Source organism: Malaya genurostris, chromosome 1 (genome assembly GCF_030247185.1).
Source record: "Malaya genurostris strain Urasoe2022 chromosome 1, Malgen_1.1, whole genome shotgun sequence".
Classification (NCBI taxonomy): Eukaryota; Metazoa; Arthropoda; class Insecta; order Diptera; family Culicidae; genus Malaya; species Malaya genurostris.
The window spans coordinates 70,664,923-70,684,614 of record NC_080570.1 but is presented as its reverse complement, the minus strand read 5'-3'; the positions used below and the strand labels follow the sequence as shown (position 1 = coordinate 70,684,614).

General features: G+C 37.6%; 2 protein-coding genes across 2 annotated transcripts; both read left to right on the top strand.

Annotated features, from left to right (window-relative positions):
• Nucleotides 1-1,163: 1,163 nt before the first annotated feature.
• On the top strand, nt 1,164-2,033 carry LOC131426136 (uncharacterized). Its single transcript, XM_058588595.1, has one exon. The coding sequence runs from the start codon at nt 1,164-1,166 to the stop codon at nt 2,031-2,033; it is 870 nt and encodes a 289-aa protein (XP_058444578.1).
• A 4,478-nt stretch (nt 2,034-6,511) lies between these two features.
• Nucleotides 6,512-7,294, top strand: LOC131437696 (transcription initiation factor IIA subunit 2). The gene is made up of 3 exons (XM_058607239.1): nt 6,512-6,788; nt 6,841-7,075; nt 7,143-7,294. The coding sequence occupies exons 1-3, from the start codon at nt 6,717-6,719 to the stop codon at nt 7,181-7,183; spliced, it is 348 nt and encodes a 115-aa protein (XP_058463222.1). The 5' UTR covers nt 6,512-6,716; the 3' UTR covers nt 7,184-7,294.
• The last annotated feature ends 12,398 nt before the right edge of the window (nt 7,295-19,692 follow it).

Here is a 19,692-nt window from a genome sequence, read left to right as displayed (position 1 = left end):
CACGAATGGAATTCCCATCTCTATCGAATACGCTGTCGTTTTGCTTCTTCGTTCTGGTTGGTATCACTACACTTGAGAGGACGATGATGGCTATGTTGTCAGTTAATTTTCGTTTACACAATAATCGATATAATCTTGTTGATGGAAGCCCAATCTACGAACTAATGCACAACATGTTTGAGTTCCGTGATTAAAACTCGAGTAATAAACATTCACATGTTAGTACCGAAACATTCTTTCTTTCTCGCGAAGTACTCGAATTTTCACCATACTAGTACGATATCGTCGCATATGCAACGTGCTCACCCGTTGAGAGATTCACCGAAAGTGGCTGTAGTTTTTTGAGCACCGTATTATCAAAACGATCAGCTGTGAAAATTCGTTCGTTTCGCTTTGCGTCGTATGCCATGGAGAAATGCATCAACTCTTCCAAAGTACGAAAATTCATATATCATCTCGATTTGCTGTCTGTTCGTCGAGATCAGAACAGGCGAGATTCTCTGCTGTAAATAGTTATACACAGGCATAGCCAGCCGTCTATTGAAGAATCCAACCAACTCTTTTGCGATCGCTGCGCTGTGGCGAGCTTTGAACTAAGCGATGGTGATAATTTTCAGATTTTGCTTGAAGATTCGAACAAAAAGCAGGGTTTTTATTTATTTTTCTTATGAAACGAATACTAACATACAAAAACGTGTGAAAATTTGGTAAAAAAATCGATCATTAATGATTCAGTAACTTTCCGTGGTATGTTTGATTGATATTTATGGAGAAATCGTAACATGAAATACCAAATTCAAAGAAGTGAGGTTGGGTACTGTTTTCATATCTGGGATATCATAGTGTTTGTAAACAACGTACCGCCATTGTTCGTGTGATCGACGCACTAGCACTTTTTATTGATTTATAGTGGTTTTTATTCGTTTCTATTTCCTGCGTTACTCGTAGTCTCGATAAGAATTGGACAGTTTTTTGTGTCGTGGTGAAGTGAAGATAATTTGTGGTGTTTTTCGGTCAGTTTCGTTGCCGCTCTTTTGCTATCGTATCGCGAAGTGACGCCTATCGAAGATATCGTTTTATCAAGATACTCAGTTTCACGCTCTCTCTTACCCGACCGAAGCGCCATCTGAATTTCACTGTTGGCATCCTGAGATTTGTTCACTATGGCTAATGCTTGTGATCGTTGTGCCAAAACTGTAAAATCGGAGGAAGATTTTGTTGAGTGTTCAGGTTTTTGCCATCATTTGGTACATATGAAATGCGCAAAACTCAACAAGCCGTTTCTGAAAGTTTTGGACGAAAATCCCAACCTGTTTTGGATATGCGATGAGTGTTGTAAACTGATCAAACTTGCTCGTTTCCGCGACTCGGTTTCTTCGTTTGGAAGCGCATTTGCATCTATCGCAGAGAGAACAGAATCGATTTTTGCTGAGCTGAAGGCCGAAATTAAAAAGAATAGCCAGCAAATATCTCGTCTCTCGCGCAAAGTGCCTGTTTCGTCGCCGCTGCCGCCGAAGCCCGACGGATTTGGTCCCAATGCGAAGCGTCGTCGGGAAGATAGTTCTGAGCCAAGTAAAACCTTGGAAGGTTGCCGGAAACCATCGGATAACTGTAATATCGCCACAGTTCCAACGCCCTGCTCCCTCGTATGGATTTACTTGTCACGTTTTCACCCCAGCGTTAGTAAGGAGATGGTTTCGCAGCTAACAAAAGATGGTTTAGAGTGCAGCGAAGATGTCACGGTCATCCCGCTGGTGAAAAGAGATGTCGACGTAAATACTCTGAACTTTGTCTCCTTCAAAGTTGGGATACTGCCCAAATTTCGGGAAGCGGCTCTTAATCCCGACACCTGGCCACAAGGTGTTTTGTTTCGCGAGTTCGAAGACAACAAAAAGCAAAACATCTGGTATCCTCCAATCGATATTTCTCCACCGATTCCCGACGAAAATGGATGCAGCACCGTTATGAATGTAGACGAAGTAACACCCAGCCCGCTCCGTTTGATGAGAACACCGCCCCGGCAAACGTTATGAGAGTACAATGGAACCACACCGGGACGCACTGAAGTTGATATTTTGGAAGCTCTCGAACCCCCCGCCACAGTCGTGCCACAGCAGCCAGCGTTCTCCAGTCGTCCTGGTCCTGTGCGTGGGTGTGGTGAAAGAGTCTTCCAAATGTCTCATCTCGGCAAGTATTTGCATATTCCGTCCTTTCCAAGTGCTGATCTCTCTCGCACTTATAGATGTCCTCCTCTCGCTTTGAATCGGATACCGGGATGCACAGATGTTCGCACCATGGAAGCCCCTGATACGTTCCCCACAGTCGAGCTATTGCAGCCAGCGGTCATCAGTCGTCCCGGCCCTGTGAGTGGGAACGCGGAAGGGGTCTTCCAAACCATCTCAGACGGCAAGTACAATTCAGTCTCAAACGATTCAGGCGTTGATTCACTTCCCGTCGTTTGCAGTTATCCATCGCACGATCAATCTAGTCAACCGCTGCACTTGTACTACCAGAACGTTGGAGGCATGAACATGCACATCACCGACTATTTGCTGGCTTGTTCGGATGATTGCTTCGACATCATCGCTCTTTCGGAGACCTGGCTCAGTGATTGTACGCTCTCCGTTCAAGGTTTTGGATCCAACTACGAAGTCTTCCGTACCGATCGCAGCCCCTTAAATAACTCAAAAACTATTGGAGGCGGGGTGCTTATCGCAGTGCATCGTCGTTTGAAGGCGCAACTGATCGAAACCGCATCTGGTAAATGCGTGGAGCAGGTTTGGGTGCGTTTGAAACTGGTCAATTTTTCCCTCTACCTTTGTGTGATATATCTTCCTCCGGACCGATGCCGCGATCTACCGCTAATCGATGCACACATACAGTCGTTGCAAGAAATTACTTCCACTCATGTACTACCCGTAGATGAAATCTTGATTGTGGGAGACTTCAACTTTTCCAGCATAAAATGGCAAACAAGTTCCGGTGGTTTCTTCTTTCCTGATCCGGCGCTCTCCACTTTCCACATTGGCATTACAACCATGCTCGACGGCTACAACCTCAACCTTCTTCGACAGTCGAATCCTGTCGTTAATGAAAATAACCGGATGTTGGATCTTTGCTTTTCAAGTAGAGAAGATGTTGCACCAAAGATTAGTGCTTCACCGTTCCCTCTGGTCAATTCCGTTCGTCATCATCCTCCACTACATATTGTGCTCGATTCAAATCGCTTACAGAACGCCTGCATTCCAACGGACATCATCTGCTATAATTTTAGTAGAACCGACTACACCAATATGACCGACTTCTTGACGCAAATCGACTGGGATGAAGTTCTCGACAACGATGATGTCAATGCTGCTGTGCAGACGTTTTCTAATGTTATGAGCTACGCAATCGACTACTATGTACCGAAACGATCGAGACGGCAGACCCGGCATCCACCATGGCTGACTGCGGAAGCGAGACATCTGAAAACGACCAAAAGAGCCGCTCTAAAGAGGTATTCTAAACATGGAGGATTTTCCCTGCGTAATCACTACGTGCAGATAAATCAGTTGTACAAGAAAACCGTTAAGCGCTGCCATGCCAACTACTTGAACAACGTACAACGAAAACTGAAATCAAATCCAAGGTATTTCTGGAAACATGTGAATGAGCAAAGGAAAGAATTTGGGTTGCCCTCGTCAATGAGCTTTGGAGATCGTACTGGTTCGTGCACACAGGAAATCTGCCAGATGTTTGCGGAAAAGTTTTCTAGGGTTTTTTCAAATGAAATCCTGACTCAGCAGCAAATTGCTGCCGCAGCACTTAACGTTCCCCTGTCTAATAACTCATTGAACTGCATCAATATTGACGAAGACTCAATACGGACGGCAATTGTAGGAATGAAAGCCTCAAATTCTCCAGGCCCCGATGGAATACCGGCAGTTATTCTTAAAAAGTGCTCGCGTGGAGTAATCGCTCCCCTCTGCAAACTGTTTCGAATGTCTCTCGCTACAGAAGTTTTCCCCAATTTATGGAAAGCTTCCTTTATGTTCCCAGTCCACAAGAAAGGCGATAAAAAGGATATAAACAACTACCGCGGTATCACTTCCCTTAGCGCTATACCAAAGCTGTTCGAAAAGGTTATACTGACACCAATTTTCAATCACTGCAAGCAATATATCGTCGATACTCAACACGGTTTCATGCCTAACCGCTCAACAACCACAAACTTACTATCGTTTTTGTCTTATGTGTTTGATGCAATGTCTAACGGTTTACAAACGGACGTTATCTACACAGATCTTTCCTCCGCTTTCGATATAATCAACCACGACATCACGGTTGCTAAGTTGGACAGACTTGGATTCAGTTCGAACATTCTTCGTTGGTTGCAGTCGTATCTTAGGAATCGTCGTTTAGCAGTTAAAATTGACGATCATACTTCCGGAGAGTTCCTCGCATCATCCGGAATACCACAGGGTAGTCATCTAGGACCGTTAATATTTTTACTGTACTTCAATGATGTCAATTTTGCCTTGGAAGGTCCTCGCTTATCGTTTGCTGATGATGTCAAGATCTATCACATCATCCGCAACTTAGAAGACGTAGCCTTTCTCCAGCGGCAATTGGTAATCTTCGCAGATTGGTGTAAAGTTAACCGTATGATTGTAAATCCAGACAAATGCTCGGCCATTACGTTCACGAGGAGAAAAATGCCATTGCATGTCGAATACTTTCTGGATGGATCCTCGATTGGAAGATCTACTAGCGTTAAGGATCTTGGCGTCCATCTCGATGAGCAACTTACATTCAAGCATCACATCAGTTACATTGTAGCTATAGCTTCCCGTAGCTTAGGATTCTTAATGAGAATAACTAAGCACTTCACAGACATACACTGTCTAAAATCGCTTTACTGCTCGCTTGTTCGTTCAACTCTCGAATATTGCTCGGCAGTTTGGAACCCATGCTACCTGAACGGTGCTCATAGAATTGAGGGAATACAGCGTAGATTCGTTCGCTTCGCTCTTCGTCGATTGCCGTGGACCGATCCTCATCAACTACCTAGTTATGAAAGTCGCGGGTTATTAATGGGTCTCGACACATTACAAGTGCGACGAGAATTATCACGCGCTTTGATAATAGCAGATATATTCAACGGTAGGATCGACTGTCCCGTTTTGCTCAACGAAATTAATATTAATGTGCGACCCAGAGCTCTCCGCAACAGTGCTTTTCTTCGACTTCCTATACGACGTACCAACTATGGCGCAAACGGTTCTATTATTGGTTTACAGAGATCGTTCAACCGCGTTTCATCTGGGTATGATTTTAATGTGTCACGAAGCAGAATACGTACAAATTTTCTGAATATTATTAGGAATTATCATTAGGACCAAATTGTGTCTGTTGATTGTAAATAAATAAATAAATAAATAAATAAATAAAAGATATTCTTTGTTTTTTGGGTTGAATTTTGAGATTAATTGATAAATTATGATCAAATGTTTTATGACTATTCTATTTACTCATGTTTTATCATTTAAATCAAATCTGTATGTAAACTGAAAATTTCAAATTTCATCCGAGATTGTCAAGAGTATTGGACAATTTGAAATCATATGTTTGATAACAACACGTGAATAATCGTTTTTTTTACCCATATTTGTAAGGTTTTGCCATCTGCATTGTTTCAAACTCTACTAAATTGAAAAATTCGTCAATTTTTTTTCTAAATACATGGGATATGTCAAAACAATCATCATAACGCTATCTCGTGGTGACCACGCTGATTGGATTGTTCAATTGGGAAATCTGTCCGCCGTGTACAGGTGGGGTGGTTTGGCTCACTCAATTCCGATAGATTTCCGAATTAGATTGAGATCAACTGAGTTTAATTTCATCGTGTATTTGTATCGTTTGCGACTCTGTGAGCGTACTCCTCACTTGGAGTGTTTTTAATCGATTTATATTGCTTTTACCAAATTAGTGTATTTGCTTTTACTCCTGTCATCACCAGAGTTGCCAATACTCCGAATTTCGCTAGCGTTTGCCAAATATTTTTTTATATCGACAGAGACAATTCAACTAAATCTTTTACCAGATTCTGTAGATTTCTCATGATTTTCAAAATTTGTGCATATGAAATACTAGTTTTTTTTGCATAACTTTAAAAAAATCGCTTAAAAATAAGTCGGAAAAGTTATATGTCAGATAATACATTTCGCCATAGTGTGATAACATAGTTTCGCTCAAGTAGATGCAAACTTTACTTCTGTGAATGGCGTCAATTTATTATGCATGAGATTTTACTTACAAGTTGAAAAAAAATTAATAGATTTTTTTAACACATCCTAATAATGCACATAAAAGGAGCGTCGCGATTCATTTACATTCACAATTTAAAGCATGTAAAGATAAGTCATATAATTAACTTTACATTCAATTTAGCTGAAGCTTACATATTACTTACATATATTTTACATATTAATAATAACTTTATTATTTAATTTTGGCATCCCTGGTCTTCACTGTCATCAGCAAAAAGTCTGCAAATAACTCAAATATAATATCAACTTAATTCAATATTCCATATGTCTGTAACCTGAATATAAGATAAAATAATCAAGATAGTGATTTAATCGTTTAATAAAATTGTTGATTGAAGTTTCTGCGTTGACTTTCTAGTTTGTTATCGCGCTTAATAGGAGTAATTAATTCGTCAAACTGCAATGTCGTATCAATTGTACAGAAACACAACGCTTGGAAATACTCTACAGGAAACGTTGGATGAGTTGATTCAGGTAGGTGTTTTTTCTTACTTTTTCCATATTTAAAAAAATATACATGTTACAGTATGGACAAATCACTCCAGCACTGGCGGTACGGGTGTTGGTGCAATTCGATAAATCCATTAACGCCGCGCTATCAAATCGTGTCAAATCTCGTGTAACCTTCAAAGCGGCGAAACTTAACACTTACCGATTTTGCGATAATGTTTGGACGCTTATGTTAAATGATGTCGAATTTCGAGAAGTGCACGAATTCGCAAAAGTGGATAAGGTGAAAATTGTGGCTTGTGATGGCAAAAGTGAGAATTTGTAGTTTAAACCAATGTAATGGGTATCAATTTAATAATATTTATCTTTTCTCTTCAGATGCTAACATAAATGACGATATCGGAAGAACCGATCGATAGTAATAGGACTTTTTTATTGTATTATCCAACAGCACAACTGACATCCAGTATCGAAATAATCGTGAAATTTATTAAAAAAAATATAAATAAAGGTGTTCATTGAAAATTCAATCATTTCTGTTAGGATTACAAGAGTTTTAATGTGGCGGATGGCTGCTGTGAATTCGAGACAAATTTCTGAGCCTCTTGTTGTTACGGTTTGAATGACTTGCGTTGCCTAATTTATTTTAAAAATTGGAAAGAAATACCAACTTAATTAAAATTTCTGCAGAGATGAAATACGGTGACACATCCATGAATTGCATTATTCCCAACAGCTCAGTCGAAATCGCCACAGTCAAAAGAATTTACATTGAACCCTCATCTCTGATCTACGCCAACATCGGCTACTCCTTTGCATTTACCGATACATCACAGCAAGTAATCTTCTCAATAATGCCAAGCTTCTACTGGCATAGCTTTGAAGTTAGGTCTTGTGGGTCAATTTGTTCTGTTTTTTCCTTTCTCATATAGAAAGGCTGTGCAATCACTGTGAAAACCGAGTTTCGAATGGAGGCCCGGAGGGCCGAGTGTCATATAATATTCGACTCAGTTCGTCGAAATCACACAATGTCTGTATGTGTATGTGTGTGTGTATGTGACAAACAATGTCACTCGATTTTCTTAGAGATGAATTTAGATTCAAACGAAAGGTCGTATGGTCCCATAGACTGCTATTGAATTTTATTCCGATCCAACTTCCGGTTCCGGAATTACAGAGAGGTATGTGCAAATATATGAGAAAATGCGCACTAAATTTTCTCGGAATTCAATGGATTTCAATTTCTCAGCAACGGTTAAAAATATTTTCACAAATTATTCAAATTGAAGCTCTTATTATCTTAAGAGATACTGTACAATTTGATCCGGATCCGACTTCTGGTTCCAAAATTACTGTCAAAACTTTCAAACTGTCATAAGTGGTCCTTACACGATCATTAAAAGTGTCATTACTAAAAAATAATATCATTTTAATGAACGTGTATGGTGCAGTAATGAGTTTTCTATGCAAATTTGAAATATCATTACTTAGTCTTCATTAAAAATGACAAAAATAATTCTCGTGTAAGGGCCTCTATAAAAAATGATGCAAAACCGGTACGAATCGTGCTGGTACGGAACAAGAAAACACCACCGCCTAGAGCACAGCGTGCTTTGTTCAATTTGTATAGCTTGCAGGGTTGCCACATTTAAATCTATATTAAATTGACATAACTGTTTACAAATTGAAAAGGTTATGGTAGTTTATACCCGAAGAAAGTTTTTCATTTTATTTAAGCTTGAAAGAAAAAATCTTGACAGTATTTTCTAGTGATGTTTTTGAAAATATAAGTAATATGAGAAAGGCCACCACACCAGGTTGAAAAAGGTTTTTAAATAAGGAAACTGTTTGCTCACTGAAATTAGAGATTCATCGATGATTTAGTTTTGGTTTGCATTCTTGTAATAAGACACCAAATATTATTTGTCTGTGGAAACAGACTTGAACCGACGACACGACCTGCCATTCGTCTATCGAAACTGTATCGCAAATTTAACTACCCCTCAGTTACTGGTAATGTCAAAACGAAATCGCCTGAAAAACTATTGAAACTGTCAACACAAGTTGATAGATTATTGATTTTAAATAACAGTTACCATAACCTTGGTTACTGTATATTGGAGACTTGGGAAATGCGAACAAAACAAACTGCATCGAGTGGAATTATCATTTATGTCGTTTTCGTTTTTAAATTGCACTACACCGGTGTAGCGAAAGCTGCACCTAAACCGTTCGTTTTTACCAATTGCACTACACCAGTGCTACACTGTTTCTGCACCGATACCACTGGTGTAGCACTCATCAAAAGTTTGGTGTAGCTCTGTGCAATGGAATCGTTAATTGTAGTCAATGGTTACTGTTTATGTTTTCGTCATTTTTGTTCGTTTATTCATGCCTCAGTGTAGCACTGCACCGGTGTAGTGCAAATTAAAAACGAAAACGCCATTAGTTTAATCGGATAGAGGTCTTCGTTAAGGCGTGCTCGAACATATTAAAAATGACTTCCAGACAATTCAATATTCATGGACGTTTGTTAAATAGTTCAACGTAACCATACTTAGATCTATAATGACTATCTGCTATGTAAATGAGTTTTTAAATGGTGTTAAGTTTTGCAGTCATTCAATCCGTCATTGCGAAACTTATCAGTCCGATCATCAGAATTTAGTATTGAAAGCATATTTGCTATTTTATAATGACTTTCTAAAGTAAAACCATTTCAATTCGCTCCTTGTTCCAAATCGTTCAACCCTCGTTGCTAATCAGCATACATGTTGTGAAACAATGCGCTGTCATATTTTGGAAACTCCTCTACTTCTACTATCAGTGATTTGAGGTCTTCGCAAAGTGCGTGTATACTTTGATGAATATGAAAGGCACTTGAACAGCACGGGAATCAAATTTCTCAGTATACTAGATCTGATCGAAATTATAGGTTTTGAAGTGCACATCGAAAGCCTCCAGTGCAAACAGGTCCCCTTCAAATAATTTGATAATTTGTGTCTTAAACAGAAAACAGACTGTAACTACGGTCTACTGTAAGGCTGCTGGAACTTGTTGAAGTAGTCGAATGTAAAGAGTGTCGGATACAATTTAACAATGAAGTCTCATTTTCATTTCGTGAAGACTGGTACTAACTTCCGGTATTATAGCGCGATAAGTGAAAAAAATGGAACTCATTTCAATTTCTCAGCAACGGTTAAAAATATTTTCACAAATTATTATTCAAATTGAAGCTCTTATTATCTTAAGAGATACTGTACAATTTGATCCGGATCCGACTTCTGGTTCCAAAATTACTGTCAAAACTTTCAAACTGTCATAAGTGGTTCTTACACGATCATTAAAAGTGTCACTACTAAAAAATAATATCATTTTAATGAACGTGTATGGTGCAGTAATGAGTTTTCTATGCAAATTTGAAATATCATTACTTAGTCTTCATTAAAAATGACAAAAATAATTCTCGTGTAAGGGCCGCTATAAAAAATGATGCAAAACCGGTACGAATCGTGCTGGTACGGAACAAGAAAACACCACCGCCTAGAGCACAGCGTGCTTTGTTCAATTTGTATAGCTTGCAGGTGCCACATTTAAATCTATATTGAATTGACATAACTGTTTACAAATTGAAAAGGTTATGGTAGTTTATACCCGAAGAAAGTTTTTCATTTTATTTAAGCTTGAAAGAAAAAATCTTGACAGTATTTTCTAGTGATGTTTTTGAAAATATAAGTAATATGAGAAAGGCCACCACACCAGGTGGATTGAAAAAGGTTTTTAAATAAGGAAACTGTTTGCTCACTGAAATTAGAGATTCATCGATGATTTAGTTTTGGTTTGCATTCTTGTAATAAGACACCAAATATTATTTGTCTGTGGAAACAGACTTGAACCGAGACCCGGAGGGCCAAGTGTCATATGCCATTTGATTTAGCTCGACGAACTGAACAAATGCATTTGTGTATGTATATAAGCGTAGGTGTGTTGACAAAAATATTCACTTCTCCGCGATGGCAGACATGATTTTAACAATCTTAGGCTCGAATGAAAGTTACTTTTGCCCCATAGACATGTTTTGAATTTCATATGGATCGGTTTCGGAATTACACGGGGGTGAGTGAAAAAAAATTTCAAATTCAATAGTGAGCAATATGAGATCATTTTTCAAAATAAGTAAATAAATTTCTCTATTTCACAGGTCTTGTAAGGTGTCTTGTAAGGTTAGACTCCTTTCACTTCCACGAGTTCAACCAATAGCCAGCAATATTATATTGAATAAAAGTGATGAACTGATACAAACAAACCTGAAATAGTATTAAAAAGTAAATAAATGTATTTTATAATAGCAAATTGCTTGATTAAAACAGTGTTTAGATTAACTAATGAATACCAATATACTAATATGATATTCGAAATGTATTAGGTCTAAAGTACTGTGTATTGTGGATGCCACGGGGAAGAAAAACTTATGTATATTGCCTATGGAATAAACGTATTTATGAAAAACAAAAATGATTTGTTCGGTAATTGTATTAGAGTTTGCATACAAACGTAATTCATGCGTGCGAAATCGCACGTAACGATGATTTTCAACGAATTTTAACTAGGATGTATACTTTACACTGCAGTTTAAAACTAACTAGGTTGTATGTTCTTCGTGGTATTTTTCCATTTTAAAAATGACTTAATTGTCCACAGTAAAATTTGACTGTATAAATCAATCATTTCACTACACATTGACTTCTGTCTATCCATGTACTTTCGTTGATTTTCTATGGATAGTTTTCAGTGGAACAAAGAATTTAATACTTAACCACAGAAAACAGATATACAGGCTCTTATATGAACTATGTGTAAAATTTGCTCATTTAGCGTGGCGAATACTTGCAGATGTCACCATGATCGACACTTTGTGCTACCACGATTTGGGTGCCGCTTTCACATGAGACACAATTTTGGGTGCAACATTCACTACACGCTAGATTTTTGTTTTGCTGTTGGTTAAAATGATAACATAACATGTTTTGTTATGGTTATTAATTCAAATATGTAAAGGATGTTTTTAAGAGCTTACTGATTTGAAATTTAAATAAAACACATGTCAAAGTATGAAATGGTTATTTTTTTAAATTGGTAGATAATTTCTTGGCTTTTAACATTTAAATATGGTTTCGGGCACATGGCCGCCACAACTATTTTTCACAAAGGTTATTCTGGAGATCGTCATTTCTTCCCCATACATATCTTGAAGATTTGGCAACAAAAATTCGTTGATCATGGTTCTGTATCGATTCCTATTCACGGTAACGCGTCGTTCTTTCTCATTTTAAAAGAAATAAGGACAGATGATTCCAACGGCCCATAGACCGCACCAACATTTATTGCGGTACATCGGTAATTCTTGAACGGTGTGTGGATCATCTTTGCTCCAAATACTGCAATTTGGCTTGTTGACGTATTCATTCAACTAAATATGCCCCTCATCACTGAAAAGAATTTCGCGATATAAACAGTTTTCATTGAAGTTCTGGAGTTAACCTATTCATGATGATTTGCCAAACAATACTGAGTAGAGATATCACTTTACACTATCAAAACAACTTTCAGATAATAGATAAAAACAAACCTCCTAAAAACCCATTTCTAAGCCAAAAATGATCATTTTTATAACTCGGACCATCATTATCATAATACTCTGAACAATTGTACTGACAGTACAATTCTGAACCAATTAGCGAGGGCCATCGGAAAATATCAAATAAATAAGTGTATTTATCATTTGTAAACAATCGAACATGATTATTGTTTACACTAGAATAATTTTCCAAATCTGTGCTCTCACATTTCAATAACAAACGCTTAAATATTTTTTTATGTACGAGTCTTAATACACAACGTTGGAATGTTTTTCTAGAGGCTATCATTCACGGTGTAAAACAGTATAATCAATACGATAATAGAGCAATACATCTAAGTAGTTTGGCAGTCTGTTCACCTTTAAATTGCTGAATCCGAACTTGGGTACGACCACAACAATACGTCTATTTTTTAAGTAAAAACCAGCGAGACGAGAAAATAACCAATCCAATTTCATTCCACATTGCGCTCCCTTTATTCTATTCCCGCTAGGGTTGAAAACGTTGCTCGGTGTTGTATATTTGTACTAGAACGACAATCGAAGCCGGTTCTTTGATGTTAGACCATCTTCGTTACCTTCCTGGAAGAAAAGGTAAGGCGCACCCGTTTCGAAAGGGTGGATAAATAGAAAATTCAATTTACTTTTTGCCTTACTTAATACCTGCGAATCTCGCTGGTGGCGGCGCGGTTTTAACTTTTCCCTATCATACATGCTGGTAGCTAGAGCTGTCTTCTTGTCAGTGGAATAGGTTCTTCAACTTCGGTTGATAAAGTGGGCGTGACGAAATCATACTATTTTCCTGTAGTCAATCACTTTATCGCTACTAACAGACTTGTTGGGTGCGGTTTAGAAAGGGTTTTTTGCGCTACAAAATGATTGCTTGGAAGCATGTGATTTACTAGCGCTAATGGAATTGTTTGACTATGAAATTTCAATTTATGTTTTGCGGAAAATATTTATAATTTGAAGATCACTTTTTAGTTGGGTGGCTTTGTAGCACGATGCTTTGGTTATTTGCTGAAATATAATATGCTTACCATTTGGAAATTATAGGAATTTAAACGAATTGTATCATTCACGTTCAGTTTCCCCGCTCAAACGCTAAATTTTCACTTCTGAAAAATAAATCGATTTGGCAGATATGATTCTTACTGATGTAGTCAATGTCAATAATGTTTACTGGCAGGCGCGGCAAATATGGGAGGGCAATGCCCCCCAATATTTTGCAACTGGAATAAATATTTAAAAATTTGCTAGAAATATCTTATGATATAACACTTTTTTCTGCTAGCCCCGTAGTTCGTCTCCGTAATCGTTCATATTCCTCAGCTAAGTTACTTGAATTTTCAAACAAATTTACTACAATATGAAATGTGCTATACTTTACCACTTTCGAATATTGCTTATGATTGAAATAGTAAGGAAAATGTTTGTGATCTCGTCAAAAAATTTGGAAGAGAAACTAAACTTGCTTATTTGTTTGCTTTTTATTTGCTCTGTTCTCTCCGCTCCCTTTATAAAAATGTTTTATACATTGCAAAGTTTAATGATCTGTAGTAATATTTTTTTGTGACCCCCCCAACATTTCATGGAACTTACTGCCCATGTTTAATGGAATTCTTCGTTATTATCAATCGATTAAATTTTAATGAATTGGGATAAGGTAATGACATTTCAAAGATTACCGAATATGTCACTAAAATGAAAGAAAAAGCTCGATAATATTTTGTTAGAAGGTACCAAAATCCGGTAATTTATTGACAGTTGACTATGAACTGTATAAATTTAACAGAATGTTCTGTGAAAATAGAGTTTTACAATTCAAAGCCGTAAAAATATTTACTGAACATCAAAAAGCAAATTTGGTGTGTAATAACGAACGGTCCAGCAATCACGTAGCCCAAAATTTGGTACTTTGATTTCACAGTTATTACAGATAAACAAACGACAACGAGATACAATGATTCTCAAATGCCTTTACCAGATGTACGATGGGAAAGAAAATGGGTTTTCTTCTTAAAGTGGTTCAAATTAACAGTCTTGCGGAAAAGAGATAGTTTGCATTCTTGAGTTCAACCTTTGGAGTGTATTTTTTGCAAATTTGTACTTTCACAATGCTGGCCATTTATCTTTTTCGAATCTTTCTAGCTTTAGGAAAAGCTAAGCTAACGAAAAATTTACTGCGATGACTGAATTTCGCTGGTAGCTACTACATTAGACCAGTCACGTACCCAGAGGGGGGGCCCAAGGGGCCCGGGCCCCTCCCGAAATCAAAAACAGATATATAATTATTTAGAAGGTCTCAGAAAATAATGTAATATTACAATAATAGTTCCAGTGGAAAAGTTTAAAGTGTCTGTTAAAATCACCCGAACACACCGAGAATTAGGTACATAAGCAGTCTTCAGTAACATTATTTTTGTATCTTTGGGCCCCTCCCGAAACGAAATCCTGGGTACGGGCCTGCATTAGACAAACTAGTGAATTGGTAAGCCTTTATTTTACTTTTATTACTAAGCTAGTAATATTGATATCTTAAATTAAATAACTTATAAAGTTCTAGAAAACAATTAAGAATGTGGTTTACTTTGCTCGACTTCTTGGACGTGTGAAATTAATTTATAATTTAATTTCCTTCTGCTGCTATATATTGGAGAAGCCAAATGAATGAAAAAATCACGGAGATGATTTTTTGGAAAAAGATACGCTCAGAGGCAGGACTCGAACCTGCGTTCTTTTGCAATCCGTGCATACGCGTTCATAATTTCCGCCACCCTGAGGATGCACAGCTCTACCACAAAACTGGGTTTAGTAAGTGTTCATCGAACAAATGGTCTCAATCCTAGCCGCCTCACGACCGGCACCATATATCCAAACATCTTCTCTGTTTATCAGACAACAAACACTAGTCTTTTCGCTCTATAGTATATTTATAATCACTTGTCACCTTCTCTACTATGCTAGTCGCTGTCTGGGTATCGTCAGTACCAGCCCCTATGAAGGCTGTTTTAATTTTTTCTTGTTTAAAGGTGTAGGTCTATAAGATGTAAAATCACAAGATTTCTTCAAACTGTGTATAGTTATAAACTTATCGTTTATAGAATTATTTCATCTGTAAATTTTTTTTTGTGTATATCCAAAAATTATCTTCGATGAGAAAAATATTACGGATATTACTGACTCCTCTTTTCAGCTGAAAGAATGTTTGAGTTCGACTATACTTTTTAAAAGTAAAACAAAAACCATTAGCGTCAGTGAAAACAAAATATAGTTAACATCAGTGGGTCATAGTATAAAACCCCTTTCGCACCCTTTCGCACCCTTTCACAAATGGTGAATTTCTTTTCTATTGTATAGTTAACAAGACATTGCCGTTACTCCTTTAGATGTCTCGAAGTCGAAGAATGAATCGAAGTTAGATACAACAATCTCTCTAAATATATAACTGAAATCATCAAATTGCCACGAAAAAGTCATGCTAAAATATTCATTAGGGCAATTTTCACCCACTTTAAAATTAATCCAGACCCTACCATTAAAATTTAGGTGAACGAGATCGTTATCATTAGCACCAAGTTTTACCGCTTATTAAAGTAATTGGTTCTCAGATTTGCACAGTATCTAAGCCACCCGAAATTCGCTTTCATCCTAGTCGGTGAAGGCAAAAGGCAAAGCGTGGTGGTGACGAAGATGAAGATAATTGTCTCAGATATTTTCACTCACCTTTCTCGGAGACATCTAGATGCTTATGTTCCGTGCCATCTTTTCGCCGAAATTCACAGCATAGGAAGCAAAGGAACCGTCAGCAAACTTCATCGTCCGATTGGCCTTGCTATCTTGCTGGTTCATCCAATGCCCGGCAGCAATTGATTTTATCGAACTCATGTTTTATTCAGTAAACAATGTCTTTGAATCGATTTAGAGCAACTAGAGGTACGAACAATATGGTTACTGACAGACGAGCTTGTTGTCCTGGGTAGTATCTCAGTCTGTCCGGATTCCACTGGTTGGGGCGGCCGTTTTCTTTGTGGGATGTTTGTAAATTGTGTTTTTATTTCGTGGATCCGTGCTAGTTTGATAGCCTCAGAAACACGAATAAGCAGATTTGGGTTCGATCACTATTGTAATGTGATGTTCAGTTCATAGCAGCATTGTGTTTTTTTTCATGTAAAGTTTATTGACTGCATGCATGCATGCATACATCAATCGGTTGAATAAGTAAGTCGAAATAAATTTGTTCATTTTAGACACAGGTATGTACATATTGATGATCTTTAAATCATACTTCCTCGTTGTCCCGGGTTTGCGGTTCAATACATAGGGCGCTGGTCTTTCAAGCCAGTTGTCGTATGCTCCGTTCTGGATGGATTCTTAGTGTCAGTAGGATCGTAGCACCAGCCATGCTTTCACCCCGATTAACGACCATGAATAGGTTAATGCCGGGGTTAAATGAATAGATATTAAAAATCGCAATGAATCGCTGCGAAGCCTGTTGATACGATCCAACACGACTGCCAGTGAACACAGTTCGAAAAAATCTTGTGATTTTACATCTTCTAAGATGCACATAAATGCAGCGTCGTATTTCACACAAATTTGTATGCAAGAACATGTAAAATTGCATGATTTGAAAATTACATGGCCTAAAATCGAACAGTTAGTTAGTTAGTTAACATGTAAACCTTTTTTCGTCTAAAGACTTTTTAAAGACTTTCTCTACGACATTAAACTCTGGAACATTTTTCGCAAAAACAAAGAAGGCTTCACTTGATCTCGATTACTGTGAATTTCACACAGTGAAAAGTGCACAAATCTAACCAAGCTGTTCTAGATTTTCACTAAACTGAGGATATTTACTTTTGATTTGCGAACAACAAATCTTAATAGATTTTTAGAAAACTTTTGAGCCATTAGAACGGCTGATTTTGTGTAATGCTCTCCACCGTTGTTTTTTCATCAATGCAAATGACTGGCAGCTGTGACGTAATCGCTCTTGTCGGAGACGAAACTAGCTTTGCAAATGACACAAAATACATCTGCTCGCAGTGGCGATAGAATCCAAATTGATCCAATTTTTATTATGAGCTTTCTTTTCACGTAATTTCGTTTGTAGCTTGTTCACTAATGGGCGGTCCTACCGGCTATAAAAATAACCGCATACAGAATTTTAATGTCGATTATTTCATTTCGGATTTGTATAATTTATTGAAAGAAACTATCAATATGCTGTAGGGATTCGTTTCTAGCATTCAGAAGGACCAAATTAAGGAACTCACTACGATATTCAACGCTTTTCAGAACATTTTTCTCGATATATATCGATATATCAAACATTTCAGGAAAGTTTAATTTTGAATCATTTGAGATTATGTTACACAACTGATCATTTTATCATAAAATTGTGATCATATTTCCGATGGCGTGTAGCAAAAATTATGTTTATTCGTTAGATACAACAAGAGAAATTCACGATCAAAAACTTATCACTCTCTCAGAGGGTAAATTTGGAAAAGGCACCCCCGGATTATTTTCTACGAATCTATGGATGGACCTTTAAAATCTACGGATATTTCATCATTTTTCCCCAAAATTGCCTTGTTTTTCTAGATATGTACGGAAAATGATTGAATATTGTCACATCATTTTACAGTTTTTTTCGCAAATCCAAACAAACGTGTTGATACACAAATACTTAAAATCAAAGCTCCCAAATCGTCTCATCTGCTGAATGTTTGGCGCACCGTTACCCTAGTTCTTAATAAATTAAATATTCACGGCAGCAGACAAAATAGTTCCAGAAACATAGTTTGGAATTAAGAAGACCCTTGGCACTATAGAAACTTATTTTAATAGCAAGCAAGATAGTAGGGGTGACCGGGGGGAAAGGTTGGTCGAGTAGAATTTATGAAGAGGCTATTATACGCAAAGGCGACATCTATTGTGATTTTGGTGGAGTATTAGGCCACCCATGTACCGACGTAATTTCAGACGTTTTTGTGTCGTCGTTTGTGCAGGAATCTGTTAATTCTTTTTTCGGCACTTTTGAGTAGATTTAGGTTTTTGTACAGTAATGTGCGTAACGCGCATCATTTATCATTCGAACTCCAAAAACATTGTACCGCTGGAAAGGGCATTCAAAACCCTAAAATGATGATATGATGGCTTCCAGCGTTCTCTTATTTCTGTTGGTGTAAATCGTGGTTGTTCTCGAAAACATCCATTGGGGTAGGTTGGCCGAGTTTTGTGGGGGGGTTGGTTGGGCGAGTTGTGAATTTAGTGTATTCGTGAAATGCTAACTTTTTTCTGAGTGAACTTAAATGTTACGCTAATGCTGATGATTATAAGTGTTGTATTCATAGATAATGAATATGTATGTACATAACAGTTCGGCTGAAAAGTTCGTATCGTTTAATAGAAACACACATTTTTTTGCCAAAATTCGTTTTTTTTATTCAACATAATTGCCATCAGAGGCGATACAGCGATTATAGCGATCTTCCAACTTTTCGATACCATTTTTGTAGTACGATTTGTCCTTTGCCTCAAAATAGGCCTCAGTTTCAGCGATTACCTCTTCATTGCTTCTAAATTTTTTACTAGCGAGCATTCTCTTGAGGTCTGAGAACAGGAAAAAGTCACTGGGGGCCAAATCTGGAGAATACAGTGGATGAGGGAGCAATTCGAAGCCCAATTCGTTCAATTTCAGCATGGTTTTCATCGACTTGTGACACGGTGCATTGTCTTGATGTACCAAAACTTATTTCTTCTTCAAATGAGGCCGTTTTTTTGAAATTTCGTCCTTCGAACGCTCTAATAACGCTATATAATAGTCACTGTTGATGGTTTTTCCCTTTTCAAGGTAGTCGATGAAAATTATACCATGCGAATCCCAAAATACAGACGCCATAACCTTACCGGCCGATTGTTGAGTCTTTCCACGCTTTGGGTTCGGTTCATCGCGTGCAGTCCACTCAGCTGACTGTCGATTGGACTCCGGAGTGAAGTGATGGAGCCATATTTCGTCCATTGTTATATATCGACGAAAAAAATCGGTTTTATTTCGATATAACAGCTCCAAACACTGCTCAGAATCATCAATTCGTTGTTGTTTTTGATCGATTGTGAGCTCACGCGGCACCCATTTTGCACAAAGCTTTCTCATATCCAAATATTCGTGAATAATATGTCCAACACGTTCCTTTGATATCTTTAGGGTGTCAGCTATCTCGATCAACTTCACTTTATGGTCATTGAAAATCATTTTGTGGATTTTTTTCACGTTTTCAT

Coding starts and splice junctions, on each gene's coding strand:
- LOC131426136 (XM_058588595.1), top strand. CDS start 1,164: ATGGCTAATGCTTGTGATCGTTGTGCCAAAACTGTAAAATCGGAGGAA.
- LOC131437696 (XM_058607239.1), top strand. CDS start 6,717: ATGTCGTATCAATTGTACAGAAACACAACGCTTGGAAATACTCTACAG. Junction 6,789..6,840: donor CGTTGGATGAGTTGATTCAG/GTAGGTGTTTTT, acceptor TACATGTTACAG/TATGGACAAATCACTCCAGC. Junction 7,076..7,142: donor TGTGGCTTGTGATGGCAAAA/GTGAGAATTTGT, acceptor TTTTCTCTTCAG/ATGCTAACATAAATGACGAT.